This window comes from Haliotis cracherodii, unplaced genomic scaffold (genome assembly GCF_022045235.1).
Source record: "Haliotis cracherodii isolate W230 unplaced genomic scaffold, xgHalCrac1.p SCAF_13, whole genome shotgun sequence".
In the NCBI taxonomy this organism is placed as follows: Eukaryota; Metazoa; Mollusca; class Gastropoda; order Lepetellida; family Haliotidae; genus Haliotis; species Haliotis cracherodii.
In genome coordinates, this window is record NW_027266268.1 from 1,731,457 (window position 1) to 1,753,184 (window position 21,728).

The following is a 21,728-nucleotide window of genomic DNA, read 5'->3' on the forward strand; positions in this document are numbered from 1 at the left end:
ACAAGGTGCAGTATGAATATATCAGATATATCTTTATAGCTGAACAAGGTGCAGTATGAATATATCAGACGTACCTCAACATGCTCAATATCTGAACAAGGTGCAGTATGAATATATCAGTTACATTTCAATATCTGAACAAGGTGCAGTATGAACAATGATGAATATATCAGATATATCTCAATATCTGAACAAGGTGCAGTATGAATATATCAGTTACATTTCAATATCTGAACAAGGTGCAGTATGAACAATGATGAATATATCAGATATATCTCAATATCTGAACAAGGTGCAGTATGAATAAATCAGATATATGTACATCTACACATATGTACATCTTTTAAGAATATATCAGATACATCACCGCAACTGAGTAACATAGTGTTTGAATGTATCATAATGTATACATAAGGTAGCATTATGAACATCAAACTGAAATTTAAGAATGTGAAACTGCAACTTCTTTTGTGTTTGGATATGAGGAATGATGATGGCATAACCCTTTATTATTATTTAACTAATAAACTTACTGTGATGCGATAAGCACAAGGCTTGAGTTCTTCTTGGTACTCACAGTTTGTTCTGTGGGGTATGTCTCCATTGCACGCAGAAGAAGGCTGATAATCTTCCTGAAAAACATCCCTAATGTCAGCCTACTGTACAATACATATACGTTCTCTTGGTGTTTGCATATCCCAAGCACAAGTGGTAAATCTTATCTAAAGATATAATCTTTGTTCCATTCAGTTTAACTTCATATAAGGACACACTGTGAAAATAGAACCAGGAGACATGTTCCAGCATTCATTCTATGACGAGACTTGTGACTTTTCTAGTCTGGCATTTGGGATATTTTCCTCAATGAAGTTGTGATTCTGAACAATTCAGGACAGTGTGTTTGTTGGTTGGTATGTTTGGCCACTACCAGGTGTCAGTGACTCACCTCCTCTGTTTCTGGGTGATGTAGTCCTTCTGCTCCCCCTTGGCAATATAGAACAGTGATGCACTGAAACAACACAGTAACTTGTCACACAGTGATGCACTGCAACAACACAGTCACTTATCACACAGTGAAACACTGCAACGACATAGTCACTTATCACACAGTGATGCACTGCAACAACAGCCACTTATCACACAGTGATGCACTGAAACAACACAGTCACTTGTCACACAGTGATGCACTGAAACAACACAGTCACTTGTCTCACAGTAATGAACTGAAACAACACAGTAACTTGTCACACAATGATGCACTGAAACAACACAGTCACTTATCACACTGATGCACTGAAACAACAGTCACTTGTCACACAGTGATGCACTGAAACAACACAGTCACTTATCACACAGTGATGCACTGAAACAACACAGTCACTTATCACACAGTGATGCACTGAAACAACACAGTCACTTATCACACAGTGATGCACTGAAACAACAATGTCACTTATCACACAGTGATGCACTGCAACGACATAGTCACTTATCACACAGTGATGCACTGAAACAACAGCCACTTATCATACAGTGATGCACTGCAACAACATATTCACTTCTCACACAGTGAAGCACTGAAACAACACAGTCACTTGTCACACAGTGATGCACTGCAACAACACAGTCACTTATCACACAATGAAACACTGCAACGACATAGTCACTTATCACACAGTGATGCACTGAAACAACACAGTCACTTGTCTCACAGTAATGAACTGAAACAACACAGTAACTTGTCACACAATGATGCACTGAAACAACACAGCCACTTATCACACAGTGATGCACTGAAACAACACAGTCACTTGTCACACAGTGATGCACTGCAACAACAGCCACTTATCACACAGTGATGCACTGAAACAACACAGTCACTTATCACACAGTGATGCACTGAAACAACAGTCACTTATCACACAGTGATGCACTGAAAAAACACAGTCACTTATCACACAGTGATGCACTGCAACGACATAGTCACTTATCACACAGTGATGCACTGAAACAACACAGTCACTTATCACACAGTGATGCACTGAAACAACAGCCACTTATCATACAGTGATGCACTGCAACAACATATTCACTTCTCACACAGTGAAGCACTGAAACAACACAGTCACTTATCACACAGTGATGCACTGCAACGACATAGTCACTTACACTTATCACACAATGATGCACTGAAACAACACAGTCACTTATCACACAGTGATGCACTGAAACAACAGTCACTTATCACACAGTGATGAACTGAAACAACAGCCACTTATCATACAGTGATGCACTGCAACAACATATTCACTTCTCACACAGTGATGCACTGAAACAACAGTCACTTATCACACAGTGATGCACTGAAACAACAAAGTCACTTATCACACAGTGATGAACTGAAACAACAAAGTCACTTATCACACAGTGATGAACTGAAACAACAAAGTCACTTATCACACAGTGATGAACTGAAACAACAAAGTCACTTATCACACAGTGATGCACTGAAACAACAAGGTCACTTATCACACAGGCATAAACATTCATCAAGATGGTAAAACCCATCAAGACAGCAATAAGTATATCATTTGAAAGGGAATTATCCCAGAATTAGTCATTCATATTCCCATACTTCTATCTAATACCAGATATACAGTATCTAACTGCCAAATGGCTCCAGACACCCAGGGTGAGGCAATTACTCAACATATTTATTATTATGAGGGAAGTGTCATGCTCATGCTCTGCTTGATACCCGAGGACAAATTCAACTTAGTGTTTCCTGATGATTACTTGTCTTGATAAATATGTAAATGTCACCTGGTCCCTGACTGGGTCAGTCTGGTTATATATATATATCCAGACACATCCAGACACATCCAGACTGACCCAGTCAGGGACCAGGTGACTTGTATACCCATGAACACTACTTATGCACAACAGGGGAGGAACACCCTATGTAATTTACACTGGGCCATCACAAACTTCCAGCTCTCTGAGCTTTGTCGTTTCAGAGTATTCGGTGCTGGTGAGGTAAAGATATGCACCTTACCTGCCAACAATCTGCACCTGTTTGTCCCACAGGTGGCGCTTCATTCCAGCCAAGATGGCCTGAAACATCACATTCTTCCATCGATCATATGGACATGAATAAGAGCCAGTAATATTTGTAGTAACTGATCAAATGACTCCATGTCTGTTTGGGATGGCCACCACCTGTCATGTCATAATTCAAAACTTCGGCAAATAAGGTGATGATCTAATTCATATTGAAGTTTGACACCTTTTAATATATATTCTGAGGCACATTAGGTATGAGGTTTCAACATATATGTTGTAAGTTCACAGTTGAGGAGTGAGTGAGTGATTATGGCATTACACTGCTTTTAGCATTATTCCAGCAATATCATGGCAGGGGACACCAGAAATGGGCTTCACACATTGTACCCATGGGAATCAAACCCAGGTCATCGGTGTGACGAGCAAACGCTTTAACCACTAGGCTACCACAGTTGAGGAAACAAAATCTGGTGGTAGTCAACTATTAACATGATAAGCAGATCCTCATAAACAATCGTGATAGACTGACTGAGACACAATGAAAACACATTGGGAATGAGGCACGTTATTCCCCGTTAAATAAACAACAAGTCAAAAATATCATGTCGGGCATTTTAATTAAACAGAAACAGAAGACAGAAACACAAACCTTCATTGCCACACTAACCAAATCGCCCCAAAATGTAATGTTTCTATATATTCATCAAAAGTGAATAATTGACCACTTTCTGTTATAAAGTGGATAATGGAAGTTAATTCTAGTATTAGCAAAGGCAATCTCCTGACTGGAGCTCTGAGGACGTCTTCGTCCCACAACGAATAAAATGTCAACTTCCACATGTTACCCCGTTCAACGTAGTGGTCCGTCTCATCAGCATGACACGCACGAGATTTACCACAAAAAAAGAACATGAGCAACAGGTGCGTTTGGGCGAGCACTTCCATATTAATCGAGTGTATTTGGACGAGCTATACCAACCCAACCAAGAACAACTGTTTCCTTCTGTTCATACCCCCCTCCTTGACAGATTCCTGGCAACACAATACATACAATATCAACACAATATCAACACAATACTAACACTTTTAGCTTTTGCAATGAATTGAAATAAAACTGTACCATACTTACAAAATGATTGAAATTATAACAATCCATTAGTCCTTGAATATCCATGAATGCTCATATCACATTTTACAATGTCACAGTTCAGGAGTCACAGTTTACAACACATTTCAGTTTCACGATGTCACTGTTCACGACGTCAGTTCACGAAGTCACATTATCCAAAGTCACATTCTCCGAAGTCACATTCTCCGAAGTCACATTCTCCGAAGTCACAATATCCAAAGTCACAATATCCGAATCACAGTTCACAGTTGACCACTCCAGTGGACAAATCTTGTTTGCTGCTCTAGTAATCACTGATTGTCCGATGCGTACATCCACGACACGCACATGTCCATCTCTTCCTGGGTATGTCTTGACAATTCTACCAAGTGGCCACTGTCCCCGTGGAGTGTCAGGAGATATCACCAGCACAACATCATCGATACACAGGTCTCTGCTTGGAGTTCGCCATTTCCGTCTTGGGTTCAGACCTGGGAGCCATTCCTTCATCCAACGCTTCCAAAAGTGCCTCATCAGTTCCTGAATACGTCTCCAGCGCTTCCTTGGGTGATAATCGGTTGTGTCTACGGATTCCGGAGCAAACATTCCTCCAATCTGGCCATGCAGGAAGTGATTCGGAGTCAGAGGAATCTCATCTTGGGGATGAGTCGACTGATATGTCAGAGGGCGCGAGTTGATCAGCGCTTCAGCTCCTGTGAATGCCGTTTCCAGTTCCTCATCTGTGACGTCACCATTCCCCAGGATAGCGAAGATAGCACGCTTAGCCGATTTTATCATCGTCTCGAATACCCCTCCAAAATGCGGCGAGTATGGAGGGTTGAAGTGCCATTTCACTCCTCGATTGGCCATGGAACGCCGAACAGCATCTTGATCCAGCATGTGAAGAAGTTCCTTGAGTTCTTTGACGGCACCAACGAAGTTTGTTCCATTGTCAGATATGACATCTTGTGGTAGACCTCTTCGATTTACCATTCGGTAAAACGCATTTAGGAATGCGCTGGTGTCCAAGCTGTATGCCATCTCTAGGTGAACAGCTCTTGTAGTCAAACAGGTGAATAGACACAAATAACGTTTCTGACGTGATTTTCCTCTGCCTTGGACTGTTATGAAAGGTCCAGCATAGTCAACAGCAGCCTGGCTGAATGCACGGAAGGATTTTCGAAGTCTCATTTTTGGTAACGGAGCCATCATTGGATAGGCAGGTTTTGCTTTGTCCCTATTACATCGAGCACATTCTTTCTCCCATTCACGTATTGCTTCTCGTGCTGAGATAATCCAGTATTTAGATGACACTGCAGCCAATGTTTGGTTTGTGCCCAGAACATGTTTACCATCTTCGTGATACTGTTTTATGATGAGCTTTGTCACCCAACTTCTACGAGGTAGAATTATGGGAAATCGTGCTCCAAGTGGCAAACATTCAGCATCGCCTAAGCGTCCACTCAATCTCATGACCCCATTTTCATCTAGTTGTGGCTGAAGTGCAAGGAGTTTGGAACTGGAAGCCAACATCTTACCTGACAACAAAGTTGCATATTCACTTGCAAATGCTTCCGCCTGTGCATCAGCAATAATTCTGTGCTCAGAATCTGCTATTTCCTCTACCGTCAGTTCACCTTTCATTTTGTAATCATCTGACGTGGAACAGTTATGCAAGAATCTGAAAATCCAAGCATTCACACGTGTCAATTTTCTCCAGCTGGAGAATCTGGAAGGATCAAGTCTCCACGTCGCAAGGTCAGGTTTCTGTATTGAAACTAGAGCAACCTGCTTATTGCTCGTTCTTCTTTCATCATCATTGATGATGTCAAGGGAAAATGCTTTATCAGATGGCCATTCAGTTTCATCTCTGAGCAAAAACGTAGGACCAGACCACCATAACTCATTGTGTATGAGTTGTGAAACAGACAGACCTCTTGTTAAGTGATCTGCAGGATTTTCTGCAGATGGTACGTGTCGCCATTGAGATGGATTTGTAGTGCTGTGTATTTCTCCAACTCTGTTGCCAACAAACGGTTTGAAAGTACGACTATTGTTTCTTATCCAACACAAGACATTCCTACTATCTGACCAGAAGGTAACCGTTTCAATCTCAATCTGAAGGACTTTGACCACTTCAGATACAAGTCTGAGGCCAAGTACAGCTGCCATCAGTTCAAGGCGTGGTATGCTACAGGCTTTCAACGGAGCTACACGACTCTTTGCAGCAACTATCCTGCTTGACTTCTTTCCGTCCATGTAAGTATAGATGGCGTAAACAACGGTGCCATATGCATCCTGTGATGCATCAACAAAGGTATGAATAGAGACTGAACAAACCTCAGCATCAAGGCGCAAACATCTGGGTACCTGAACACCTTGTACTTCTTTCCATTGTACTAACCATTTTTCTATTTTCTGTTGCAGGTTCTGAGGCAGTTCATCATCCCAATCGTGTCCTGTTAACCATATTTCTTGTAACAGAATCTTTGCAGTGATTATAAATGGTCCTATGAATCCAAGAGGATCAAACAGTCTTGCAATTTGCCTGAGAAAACCTCTTTTAGTGGTTTCTTCTTCAGGAAACGTACCAACTTTGAATGTGAACATATCTTTTTCAGCCACCCACATTAACCCAAGTGCTTTCACTGATGGTAAATGGCCTTTACAAAGATCAATTTCAGAAGCCCTATCTTCTTCAGGAATGTTATCAAGGACATTCAGGGAATTGGACAACCATTTCCGAGCATGCATTGAAGCACTGGACCATAACTGAGTTAATTGGTTGTACAGTTCTATACCTTCATCCACATTCTCTACCGAGTCCATACTGTCATCCATGTATGTGGATTTTATGACAGTTTCTGCAGCCATAGGCAGATCTACCAGATGTGCCTTAGCATGTTCCTGGGTAACATACTGAGCCAAGAAAGGAGAAGAGGTGTTACCGAATACAAGACGACTGAACTCGTATACCTCAGGAGGCATATCTGTATTCATAGATCTCCAGAGAAATCTGTGGTAAGGTCTATCTTCCGGTGATATTTTGATCTGCAAGAACATCTCTGCTATATCACAAATGAGAGCTACTGGTTTTCTCCTGAACCGTATCAGCACATCAAAGAGCTCACTATGAAGCTTCGGACCTGGACTGATTACATCATTCAATGATGTGTCCTGATACTTTGCCGAAGCGTCAAAAACAATACGGACCTTTGTTGTGGTCTTATCTGGGCGCAATATCGGGAAATGAGGAAGATACCACACATCTTCCCTCGATTCCTCATGATCTACTTTATGGATATAGCCTTTTTCAACATACTGCAAGATGATATTGTCATAGGCTAGTGCCGTGTCCTGGTCTTTGGATAACTTCTTTTCAGTGCTAAGCAGCCTACGAAATGCCATGGCATAGTCATTTGGTAATGATGGAACGTTCTTCCAAGGAATACCAATCTGGTATTGGCCATTCATATACACTAGTGTCTCCTGTGCTTTGTGAAGAGCTTGCTCGTCATCTGGTATAAGGCGTGTGAGAGGAGTCTTCAACTCTTCAATTTCCCAAAATGACTTCACTAATGAGCACAATTCACTGTCTTTGCTGTATGTGTGGTATGTATATGCACAGTGTGTTTGGGATGTTGCCTGACTGCTTACATTGCCTATGCATGTCCACCCAAGAGGCGTTCTCCTTGCAATAGGATCGCCTACATCTCCACAAACATCTTCGAATGACTGATGTAATTGCACATGATCAATACCTATCAGGAGATCGATAATTGGACGTCGCCCAATACTTGGAAAGCTTATGTTCTTCAAGTGACTCCATCTGTGTCTACATTTTTGCCAATCAATCACTTGCAAGTCGCCCGTGACCCTAGTAGTAGTCAGTGCTGTCATTTCCATATCCACCCTACCATCTTCACTCTCAATTCCAAATACCACTGGCTTGGTCTCAAATGTTTCTTTCTTACCATTCAAGACACTTACAGATATTTTCTCTATTGACCCCTGCATCCCTAATTCTGAAGCTACATCAGCATTAATGTATGACTTGGTACTTGCATCATCCAATAATGCGTTGACACGGATCCTTTTAGTTCCATTCTTCAGCACTACTGGAACTGTCCGAAGTGCTGTGAATGGATGGTCAAATTCCAATGGCATAGTTGCATGTGCTCTTTCAGAAAAGCCCTGGTCATGACCTTTTGTTTGAGAACCTACCTGAGTATCCTTCTCCACAACTAAACTATTTTCTGCAAAATCCAGATTGCCTTGTGCAATGTCAATTCTGGGTATGTTCTCATGTAAGAGTCTATTGTGGGTTTTCGTACACCCATTGATCCCACAGCGATATGCATATCTACATTGTGAGCCACGATGATTACCACCAAGACAGCGAAAGCATACTTTCATTTTCTTAGCAGTGTTCCATCTCTCAGAAACATTCATATTCTTGAACACATTGCATTTCCATAACACATGCTGTTCACCACAAACCTTGCATATGACCTCCCTCTTTGACTTTCTATTCAGCTCACCAACAAATGAGCACGATTCTTTTCTTTTGAACTCTAGTCTTTTGTTTTTATCAGAAACACCATGTATTGTTTCCGCTGCTATCGTTTGGTATTCAGCTTCCTGAAGTACCCATTCTCTTAGAGTCTCGACAGACTCTTGCCTATCTCTGTCATGAAGCCATCTTTGGTATTGTGCGATCATTGACTCAGTCATTTTCTTTTGTAAAGTGGCATAAAATAACCCATTACCAAGCTCTTCTATTCTATCTGCTTCTTTCAGACTAACGACTGCAATGTCCAAGACATCAGCAAATCTTTGAACATCTCTAGCATTCCCTTGGCGAATAGGCTTCAAATTTGTCACTTCTTCTAACTGTAACGCTACTTGACGCCTCCTACCACCATACTTCCTTTCTAGGCGCTCTAATGCAATGTCATAAGCTATAGCACTATGCCCCAAAGCTTGTACTGTTTTCAAAGCCTCACCAGAAAGATACTGCCTTAGCTGTAATAGCTTGTATTCAGCAGTTGCTGGTGCTTGGTCTATGCATGTCAGAAATGCAGCCTTCCAACTTTCATAGCATTTAACATCTCCAGAAAATACTGGGATAGAAACACGCTTGAGTTGTTTCCATAGATCAGTGCCTATTGCATAACTGTGTGACTCTGCTTTATAAGCATGTGTGTGTTCATGTGGTATGCTATGAACACCATGCCCAATGTCTTTCTGAATACATGGCTCACTTCCCGCAGCCTGTTCAGGTCTATACAATCTATTGCGTCCCTTACTTGACAAGGAAGTCACATCTGACCTATTATCTAAGTGAAATTGTGCCTGTTCAACTACAGCATTAGTTTCATCCTCAAGGTGACTAATCTCTCGTTCAGTTTTAGCGACATTTTCACCTTGTTGATTCTTTGCAAAAGCCAGAGTGAGTTGTGTCATAACATCGATTGCTTTCACCAGACTTTCATTTACTTTATCTATACCATCTCGTATGTCTATTCGAGATGGTTGGTCAGAAGATTCTAGTAAGCTGTACAGCTTGTTTTTCGCTTTTGTAAAGGTTGATTTAACATTTGCTTTTTGTTGTTTTAGTTTCAAAATATTCTCCAGTTTTAACAGAGACCCTTCTGTTTCTTGGGCCAGAGACTCATTGCTCTTTACAGAGCCTCCCTCCTGCAGATACGACATAATTTATTTGACTTACCTTTTGAAACCACGCTCTGCTACCATATGGGAATGAGGCACGTTATTCCCCGTTAAATAAACAACAAGTCAAAAATATCATGTCGGGCATTTTAATTAAACAGAAACAGAAGACAGAAACACAAACCTTCATTGCCACACTAACCAAATCGCCCCAAAATGTAATGTTTCTATATATTCATCAAAAGTGAATAATTGACCACTTTCTGTTATAAAGTGGATAATGGAAGTTAATTCTAGTATTAGCAAAGGCAATCTCCTGACTGGAGCTCTGAGGACGTCTTCGTCCCACAACGAATAAAATGTCAACTTCCACATGTTACCCCGTTCAACGTAGTGGTCCGTCTCATCAGCATGACACGCACGAGATTTACCACAAAAAAAGAACATGAGCAACAGGTGCGTTTGGGCGAGCACTTCCATATTAATCGAGTGTATTTGGACGAGCTATACCAACCCAACCAAGAACAACTGTTTCCTTCTGTTCACACATAATCAAATTTAACTCAAGCATCAGACAAGAGCTACTTTTGTGTAAAGGTCCAACTCAAAACACAAATGAGATTTGAACGACAACATTGTTGCATTTGATTATCTCATGCCTAAATACACAACTTGATATGATTTTTGAGGCCATTTTGACCAAAATTACAAAAATCAGATGTGTTTTCAAAGTATGTCAGTATATATCCCTAACATATCACAAACATAACTATGCAATGTACATAAGAACACATAGGAATGTGGCATTACATATACCTGTGCCTCTGGGTCACCTTACCTCAAGAACTGCACACTGTCTGTTGACAGCAAAATTACGGAAGAGATGGAAGAGACTGTTTAGCGCCTTGATGAGCAGACCACATCTGTCCTGGTACACCTGCAGGGACAGTAGAACCTGCTCCTCATCACTCTCACCGCTCACCTGCAACACCAGCATCTGCACACTGCATGATCACCCTACACAACACCTGTCCTGGTTCACCTGTAACACCAGCATCCACACACTGCATGATCACCCTACACAACACCTGTCCTGGTTCACCTGTAACACCAGCATCCACACACTGCATGATCACCCTACACAACACCTGTCCTGGCTCACCTGTAACACCAGCATCCACACACTGCATGATCACCCTACACAACACCTGTCCTGGCTCACCTGTAACACCAGCATCCACACACTGCATGATCACCCTACACAACACCTGTCCTGGTTCACCTGTAACACCAGCATCCACACACTGCATGATCACCCTACACAACACCTGTCCTGGCTCACCTGTAACACCAGCATCCACACACTGCATGATCACCCTACACAACACCTGTCCTGGTTCACCTATAACACCAGCATCCACACACTGCATGATCACCCTACACAACACCTGTCCTGGCTCACCTGTAACACCAGCATCCACACACTGCATGATCACCCTACACAACACCTGTCCTGGTTCACCTGTAACACCAGCATCTGCACACTGCATGATCACCCTACACAACACCTGTCCTGGTTCACCTGTAACACCAGCATCTGCACACTGCATGATCACCCTACACAACACCTGTCCTGGTTCACCTGTAACACCAGCATCCACACACTGCATGATCACCCTACACAACACCTGTCCTGGCTCACCTGTAACACCAGCATCCACACACTGCATGATCACCCTACACAACACCTGTCCTGGTTCACCTGTAACACCAGCATCTGCACACTGCATGATCACCCTACACAACACCTGTCCTGGTTCACCTGTAACACCAGCATCCACACACTGCATGATCACCCTACACAACACCTGTCCTGGCTCACCTGTAACACCAGCATCCACACACTGCATGATCACCCTACACACCACCTGTCCTGGTTCACCTGTAACACCAGCATCCACACACTGCATGATCACCCTACACAACACCTGTCCTGAACGTGATTTACCACTGCCTGTCTTTGTTGACACGTCTTTTTCATCTTTTAAACCCCCCAACGAATGTTTTTGTGTCAGGGATGACTAGGTCAACTAGATTGTTGTGAAACTAAGCGAGATAAGAACAGCAATCTGATTGGATATTGCATTTTCATTACACGGGGCACAATTCGTGATCTACGTAAGGTGATGCCAGGGTCGCGCCAAGGAAGGAGGCCTTGGTGTTGCAAGGGTAGATACTAGACTTTGATATAGGCTAGTGGAAACGCTTGCTTCGGGAAGATGAAGAAAGAGAAATGTCACCAAATTCGGAACATTTTAATAATAATAATAATAATAATAATAATAATAACAACAACAACATTTGTTATGCTCCTAACTCCAATAACTAGGTGAGTGAGTGAGTGAGTGAGTATGGTTATACGCTGCTTTTGGCAATATTCCAGCAATATCACGACAGGGGACACCAGAAATGGGCTTCACACATTGTACCCATGTCGCGAATCGAACCCGGGTCTTCGGCGTGACGAGCGAACGCTTTAACCACTAGGCTACCCGACCGCCCCCAATCACTAGGTGAATATGCTAGATTTGTCAGACGAGTCTGAACAGGAATGTCTTGAGATGGGACTGGAAAATGGTTCAAGTTTCTGCTTCTTTCACATGTGAGTAAGTGAGTGAGTGAGTATGGTTTTACGCTGCTTTTGGCAATATTCCAGCAATATCACAACGGGGGACACCAGAAATGGGCTTCACACATTGTACCCATGTCGCGAATCGAACCCGGGTCCTCGGCGTGACGAGTGAACGCTTTAACCACTAGGCTACCCGACCGCCCCTCTTTCACATGTGATGTGAGATGGTTCCATAGAGCTGCAGCATTGTAGGCACATGACCTCTGCCCAGACCTTGTCAGTTAAGTCCTAGGTATACAAAGGAGATGTTTCTCAGCAGAACGGAGTGATCCACAGGTTGATCTACCTGGATAAGGTCAGATAAGCAGGAAGGTGCTGACTGGTTGTAGCAGTGGTACGTTTAGGTCAGGATCTTGTCCTGAATTTCTAATGGGACCCAGTGCAGATTGATTAATACAGGTGTTAACTGTGCTGACTGTTTGGTTCTTGACACAATCCTTGATGCCATGTTCTGAGTAGGATGTAGTCTGTTAACTGCTACATTGAGATGTTACAGTGTAGACTATTGCAGTAGTCAAGTCTAGTGAGCACAAGACGTCTGACGAGCATATGTAACAGTGTAGACTATTGCAATAGTCAAGTCTAGTGAGCACAGGACTTCTGACAAGCATATGTAACAGTGTAGACTATTGCAGTAGTCAAGTCTAGTGAGCACAAGACGTCTGACGAGCATATGTAACAGTGTAGACTATTGCAGTAGTCCAGTCTAGTGAGCACAGGACTTCTGACAAGCATATGTAACAGTGTAGACTATTGCAATAGTCAATTCTAGTGAGCACAGGACTCCTGATAAGCATATGTAACAGTGTAGACTATTGCAGTAGTCAATTCTAATGAGGACAAGGCTCCTGACAAGCATATACATGTGACTGGACTACTGCAATAGTCTACACTGTTACACTGCTTGGGTGGTCAGGCTCACTGATTTAGTTCATGCATGTCATCATATCCTAATTACATAGATCAAAGCTCATGATGTCGATCACTGAAATGTCTGGTCCAGACTTGATTAATTACAGACGACCATCATGTAGCTAGAACACTGCTGTATGAGTGAGTGAGTGAGTTGGGTGTGACACCACTTTGAACAGTATTCCAGCTTTATCATGGAGTGTCAGCTTAATATTGGAGGAAAGATCGAAAAGATGCAGGAATCAGTTGTAGACTGTTTGGTGAAATCCATGAGCATGGGTATGGTGCCAACAAACCTAGAAACATAACCCGGGTGAACCAGGATTTCAAACCCACAATCATAGGTTCCTGGCATGCCAAAGGGACTTAACTCTGCCCAGCAAATTGTGGCTTGGACGTCTGATCTGTCCATGTCCCCTATTGCTGAGAGAAATATCAGTGCAAAGGTCAAATTAATCAAAATTTAAAATATCACAAAAAAACAGAACATATATTTTGAGTTCTGTTACAAACTACACTTGTACCAAATTTTCATTATTTATTGTTCTACCATGGCTCAGTAATCCCATGCCAGCCATACTGAAAATCGGACACAAATTAGGATGTCATGATTGCTGCAAGTTTTCATGATTTTCAGTTTTATTGCTCCAGTGGTTTCAGAGGAGAAGATGTTTATGATGGATGACTTTCTCCTCAGGACAAACAGGCACAACATTAGCTCACTTGACTTTCTGTAAGGTGTGCTAAAAAGGATGGCTGTCAACCATTTGATCAGCTTTGGAAATTAGACCAAAAAAAATGTAAAAGTGTAAGAAATACAGATGATGGACATCCTTAAATGACATGAGATCACTTAAACCCTGGGAGGAAACAGAAATCTAAGACAGACCACTACTCACCCGTTTGGCAGGTATATTTTTTCTGTAGCAGGCATCATGGGCACATCCAAAGAGACCAAGAAACTCCAGAGTCCGTCCCTCTAGTCCGGGGATACTACACGTATCGGCACTGCTGCAACATATGACATGACTCTACAACACCAGCTGCAACATATGACATGACTCTACATCACCAGCTGCAACATATCATTGACTCTACTCCACCTGCTGCAACATATAATGGACTCTACACCACCTGCTGCAAGTTCAACTCATGACCACTGACTACAGTTTTCACAGTCATTACACCACACTGACCAACTGCCATTTTTCTGCCGAGCTCACGTCTTGGCATGGCACATGCAACATCACCACCACATACTTCGCTTGCATTATTTGGTCACACTAATTGCAGCCGTAAGTTTACAGTCAGCCAGCAATAGTTGAGACTTTTCTTCATTCACGGCTTCATGAAATATGAGTTCCCTTAACTTTTTACAACTGTATACATTTTTTTTCACTCTGAAACAAATGGCTGAGTAATAGCCACAAAAAGGTTTTTGAATATTTGGTGAACCAAAAATTAACAATATGTTATTAGCTCCTCATATTACAAATTGACAAATGTATGTGCGAGCCCAAATCTTTCTGACATAAATTATTAGTCAAGTCTTATCCTTTGTAAACCAGTTATTTGATTTGACACCTAAATGTGTTCAGGTACGAAATGTGTATTAACCTGTCCATGTGTTGTGTGTCCTCCCCGGGGTGGTTCCTGCTCGGTCTGAATGACTGGATCTCAGCCTTCTCAAACCCAGCCAAGTTGGTGCCTGAGATGTCAAGTGATGTGAGACGAGGGAGGCCGGCAACTAACTGCTGGAGATACTGTTCGGGGCGGGGGTACATCACAGGAGTCTCACACTGGCCTTGAGATATATCCAGGTGTCTAAAACAACATATACAATTAATTATGACTCTAAGTATGGTAAAGATGAAAACTTATTTCAGGTGTATCATGGAGAGATACAACACAGGTGTGATGACATCATGATGGAGATATACAACAAAGGTGTGATGACATCATGATGGAGAAATACAACACAAGTGTGATGGCTTCATGATGGAGATATACAACACAAGTGTGATGACATCATGATGGAGATATACAACACAAGTGTGATGACATCATGGTGGAGATATACAACACAAGTGTGATGACATCATGATGGAGATATACAACGCAAGTCTGATGACACCATGATGGAGATATACAACACAGGTGTGATGACATCATGATGGAGATATACAACACAGGTGTGATGACATCATGATGGAGAGATACAGCACAGGTGTGATGACACCATGATGGAGATACACAACAAAGGTGTGATGATATCATGATGGAGATACACAACACAAGTGTGATGACATCACGATGGAGATATACAACACAAGTGTGATGACATCACGATGGAGATATACAACACAGGTGTGATGACATCATGATGGAGATATACAACACAGGTGTGATCACATCATGATTGAGAGATACAACACAAGTGTGATGACATCATCATGGAGATATACAACACAGGTGTGATGACATCATGATGGAGATATACAACAAAGGTGTGATGACATCATGATGGAGATATACAACACAAGTGTGATGACATCATCATGGAGATATACAACACAAGTGTGATGACATCATGATGGAGATATACAACACAACTGTGATGACATCATGATGGAGATATACAACAAAGGTGTCGTGACATCATGATGGAGATATACAGCACAAGTGTGATGACATCATGATGGAGATATACAACACAAGTGTGATGACATCATGATGGAGATATACAACACAGGTGTGATGACATCATGATGGAGATATCCAACACAGGTGTGATGACATCATGATGGAGATATACAACGCAACTGTGATGACATCACGATGGATATATACAACACAGGTGTCGTGACATCATGATGGAGATATACAGCACAAGTGTGATGACATCATGATGGAGATATACAACACAAGTGTGATGACATCATGATGGAGATATATAACACAAGTGTGATGACATCATGATGGAGATATACAACACAAGTGTGATGACATCATGATGGAGATATACAACACAGGTGTGATGACATCATGGTGGAGATATACAACACAGGTGTGATGACATTATGATGGAGATATACAGCACAAGTGTGATGACATCAGGATGGAGATATATAACACAAGTGTGATTACATCATGATGGAGATATACAACACAGGTGTGATCACATCATGATGGAGATATACAACACAAGTGTGATGACATCATGATGAAGATATATAACAAAGGTGTGATGACATCATGATGGAGATATACAACACAAGTGTGATGACATCATGATGGAGACATACAACACAAGTGTGATGACACCATGATGGAGATAAACAACACAACTGTCATGACATCATGATGGAGATATACAACACAGGTGTGGTGACATCATGATGGAGATATACAACACAAGTGTGATGACATCATGGTGGAGATATACAACACAAGTGTGATGACATCATGATGGAGATATACAACACAGGTGTGATGACATCATGATGGATATATACAACACAAGTGTGGTGACATCATGATGGAGAGATACAACACAAGTGTGATGACATCATGGTGGAGATATACAACACAAGTGTGATGACAACATGGTGGAGATATACAACACAAGTGTGATGACATCATGGTGGAGATATACAACACAAGTGTGATGACATCATGATGGAGATATACAACACAAGTGAGATGACATCATGATGGAGATATACAACACAGGTGTGATGACATCATGATGGAGAGATACAACACAAGTGTGATGACATCATGGTGGAGATATACAACACAGGTGTGATGACATCATGATGGATATATACAACACAAGTGTGATGACATCATGGTGGAGATATACAACACAGGTGTGATGACATCATGATGGATATATACAACACAAGTGTAATGACATTATGATGGATACATACAACACAAGTGTGATGAAATCATGATGGAGATATACACACAGGTGTGATGACATCATGATGGAGATATACAACACAGGTGTGATGACATCATGATGGAGATATACAACACAGGTGTGATGACATCATGATTGAGAGATACAACACAAGTATGATGACATCATCATGGAGATATACAACACAGGTGTGATGACATCATGATGGAGATATGCAACAGACATTGAACACACAAACACACTCTCTCAAACAGGAATTACTGAGGGCCTATTCTGTCCTGGAACTTTCCCAGGCCCATAAATTTAATTGGTCCTACTGATGATAATGACATTTCTGTACTTACTTCAGCTGTTTGAGTTGGCACAAATTGTCAATAACTGCATCCAAGTCGTGGATGTAGACATCCGCAAGGCTGAGTGACATCAGGTGCTGTAAGCACTGGAAGTGGGGGAAGGTTTCTGTTGCAACATTACACTGAGTGAGGTCCAAGTGAGTCAGCAGCTTACACCAGCGGAATATATCATGTAGCTGTAAGGTTCCATCATGCCAGTTCTCTTCCAACTGGAAATCTCTCATGCACAATTTACGGAGGTGTGGACACTTCAATATTGGGTCATCATTTTTCTCAACATTTGCTGACGGTTCCCCATCAGAATCTGCTTCACTCTGTGTAGCAAAAATAGAATCTCCATCTCTAACGCCCTCAAACATATATGTGATGCTTTCTAACCGTAGTGATCGTAGGGTTTTCCCCATTGCATTGATGAATGGGATGCAGTCAGAGGAAAGTCTTGTACAACAAGACAGGTCGAGTTCAGCAATAGGTTGATCTTTCACTAGACCTAGTCCACAGTCAGTCACATTAGAATTTGCTAAAGTTACCCGACTGAGTTGTGTCCCTCGAGTGTTACTGAATATGTTGAGGAAGCCATCTGCATTGCAATGTACATGATCCACATGCTCCATGTAAAAGTCAAATATCTTATCACAGATTGTTTTAGGCAGGGACACTCCTGGGAAGAGGGTACACATTGTGGTGTGATCTGTGGTTGTGGTGTGGTGTGTGAAGGTCTCCAGGTGCTCCACACAGTACTGGACACACAGGTCCTCCAGTGAGGCCGGCATGTTGCGAGGCCAACTCTCCATCCTGCCTGTAAACCAGAAGACATCTGTTGCACTTAAATCAAGTAGAAGCCTAGCTTCAAACATCATTGCAGTGACTGACACAAAATCTGGTCCCAGGTCAGAGTCTAGCTGAGCACGTTCAAGTTAAATTTGAGCAAAATACTATGCTTTCCGCTACATGACTTTTGTTGACTGGGGAGTATGTAGAAGGACCCCAATAGTCACATGGACAAGGTGCCTGACCTTGGATCAGAAGGTATGTGGTTCGAATACCATAGCGTGACAATTTTATGGCCTCTACTCAAGCATGAAAAAAGACTAGGTATTTTGGTGGAAACAGCAGAATGTTCCAGTAGAAATGTACCATTGCACACTTAAACTAGCTGTGTCATAAGCTAGCAGAAATATTTAAATAACAAAATTGATTAGAATTCTGAAAAGCATTTTTAGAGACACTATTGCAGAATTATACACACAACATATATGCTTTATAAACCGCGGAGAGGGTGGTGGTGGGGATGGGCAACATGGCCATTGCTGGGTAGAAACTCAAAACAACCAAGCATTTTTTATTTTATTCCACACCAAATATTCCAAAATCTTTTAACATGCCGAGTGGTATTAAGAAGTTGATCTGTGACTGATGACAAGAACACATTTGAAGATCTTGACTTAGTAATAGTCAATTCATTTTTGTCAAGAGTGAGTGAGTGAGTTGGGTTTAACACCACTTTTAACAGTATTCCAGTTATATCGTGGCGTGTCAGCTTAATATGGGAGGAAAGCCCCAAGTGATGCAGGTCTCAGACGTTTACCACTTCGGTGATACCCACGAGCACAGGTATGGTGCTGACAAACCTAGAAACATAATCAGGTCAACCGGGATTCAAACCCACAATCATAGGTTTCTGGAATGCCCAAGGGACGCAACTCTGCACAGCAAATCGTGGCGCCTTAGACGACTGGGTCACCAGTGGCCCCTTTTTGTCAAGAATTTTTTAAATTGAAAACATGGCCTTCTGACATAAACATGATAAAGGAACATAATATTCCTTGCTGTTGTTGCATCATTGAATGAAAAGCTTGGATAAAATCTTCTGAGATCTATTACAAACCAGAGCTGTTGACACTAGGACCAAATTTGGCACAGGTTCTACAAGAACGTACCTTAGGTAAATATTGTATTGCACATGTTCAAATCATCATATGTATTTTTGCATCTGACTCCCCATACATGTTTTTCAGTATATTTCTCCAAAATATGATTTCAGAACTACATTAGCAAACCAACAACAAAATCAGGCCTACCTTTAGAATACAGTACCACAAACTTTTCAAACATGTGACAACACCCTATGACGTAATTTGTAGTATTTTGTTGCTCAGCCCTTGAATCCCCTTTACAACCAATCACCCCTTTACGATCATTAGGGTTAGGTACCCGTTTAGTGGCTATTATAGATTATATAGTGGCTTCTAATATTCTTCACACAAAACCATCGAGAAAAAAGGATGAAATGGTTTTGTGTTGAATATTTTGGCTACTGGAAACTGACCTGGAACATTCAAACCAGCCACTTTCACCTGCTACATTTTTTCAGTACTGATTCGAAAGCAAACTTACCCTTGTGTTGTCACTAGCCATGCTCATGCCTCCCTCGTTCCATACTATTATCCACATCATCCTTACAGTGTTCCCTACCATACGTTTCTGTCACAAAAATCCCCCAACGAATTATTAAATACCATGTCATTCATGCGTACCCGCATGTTCGACGTCTGACGCCTGGAGCTGTTATCAGTTTGTGCCATATTGGCTCATTCCTCACCACTTGGTATCTTGTAGATTACGCAATGGGGGGAGTGTGATCATTTGTAAGTGTCCGTAGACTAAATTCACGAGACACCATGCCCACCTTTAACCTTCGTAAGTGTCCGTCACCTATTCAACCCTTTGGTTCAGTTCAGTAATGTCATAGGCATGACTAGGTAAATTTGCACTTTGTTTTACATTGTGAATGTAGCTCAATCGGTTAGCTGTCTGGCAAACAATTCGAAGGTCGCGAGTTCGCATCAGACGGATTCTGACAAAAACTGGTTGCTTGTCTTTGAGACATGTGACCTTCGGCAGAGATCATCCTCACAAGAAGTTGTGGTACTGTATTCTAAAGGTGCTCCCAAAATCCTTGTGAAAAATTGTGTTGTAGATTAACCGGGAGACTGAACAACATTTTATGAACTTGTTTAATCCTCTGCACCAGACTCTTATAGGCTAAGTACAGCGCACAAAACATGACACTAGGCTAAGTATAACTTACAAAACATGACACTGTTGGGGGTCATGAATTAGCATCATAAAACGATTTTAGGTACAGAAAACACCATTCGACTAGGCTCTACAACTTAAATAATCAATTGTTCCTTGATTTATTTTTTACGGAACGAATGTCTGCTACTGTCGGAGAATGTGTGATTATCGTGCGGATATGTTTATGTTTCTGGATTAATTCTTACAGCACTTTGGTACTTGTCACAAAGTTAATGACTGACCGAGCAAGTTTTAACGTAAGGATTAAGAAAATACCAAATATTAGGATAGTATTACAATTACGTCTTTTATCATCACAGAGGCAGGCGTGTATGAAAGATATGAGAGTGGTACACTTTATCCTGATACCTAGTAATTGATGAACATCAGCTAAAATCCATTTGACACAAGGACATAAAGGTCTGTGTTGTCGTATGCCAATAGCCGGAAGTTGATGAAGGTCGAGGTCGGACGGGGAGGTAATAGCGATGGCACTCAAAACGGACCAGGTCCGAAATGGGCCTGTGTTAAAACGGAAAATATATTCAATCAAGATAAACATATTCACGTATGTTATGTTCCATCTAAGATACGAAATAGCTGTTGGGGTCGTTATCAGAAGACTGTATCTGACTGTATTATGTCTAGAGGCACACAGGAACCACAAAGCTCTTTCTTCAACAGATCTTTTCTAACGGAATAAGGTTTCATTATTCTATCAATATAATCTCCATCCGAATAAATGGGGAAACTGCTAAGATAGTACAGGCGGGAGAACCAGAAATACATGCCCAAACTGTGAACATGGTTAAGAGAGTAGATTCAAGAACGAATAGCAAAACTTCAGTGAATGTTGTATTTATTACTTGTTAGGTTCTTGTTATTTTGATGCGGTTACATAAGTAATTACTTATTAAC

General features: G+C 41.6%; 1 protein-coding gene across 3 annotated transcripts in view; it reads right to left on the bottom strand.

The window, feature by feature from the left end:
* Positions 1-21,251, bottom strand: part of LOC139459489 (protein zer-1 homolog) — a 42,695-nt gene extending 21,444 nt beyond the window's left edge. Inside the window, exons 1-8 of one of the 3 annotated variants that reach the window (XM_071240937.1) lie at positions 21,180-21,251; positions 17,721-18,528; positions 15,066-15,272; positions 14,348-14,459; positions 10,683-10,826; positions 3,056-3,114; positions 947-1,009; positions 578-632 (exon numbers count right to left, since the gene is read on the bottom strand). In XM_071240937.1, coding sequence (XP_071097038.1) covers positions 578-632; positions 947-1,009; positions 3,056-3,114; positions 10,683-10,826; positions 14,348-14,459; positions 15,066-15,272; positions 17,721-18,523 — 1,443 coding nt within the window. In that variant the 5' untranslated portion in view covers positions 18,524-18,528; positions 21,180-21,251. The other 2 variants (XM_071240939.1, XM_071240938.1) reach the window with 2 other exon arrangements.
* Positions 21,252-21,728: the final 477 nt, after the last annotated feature.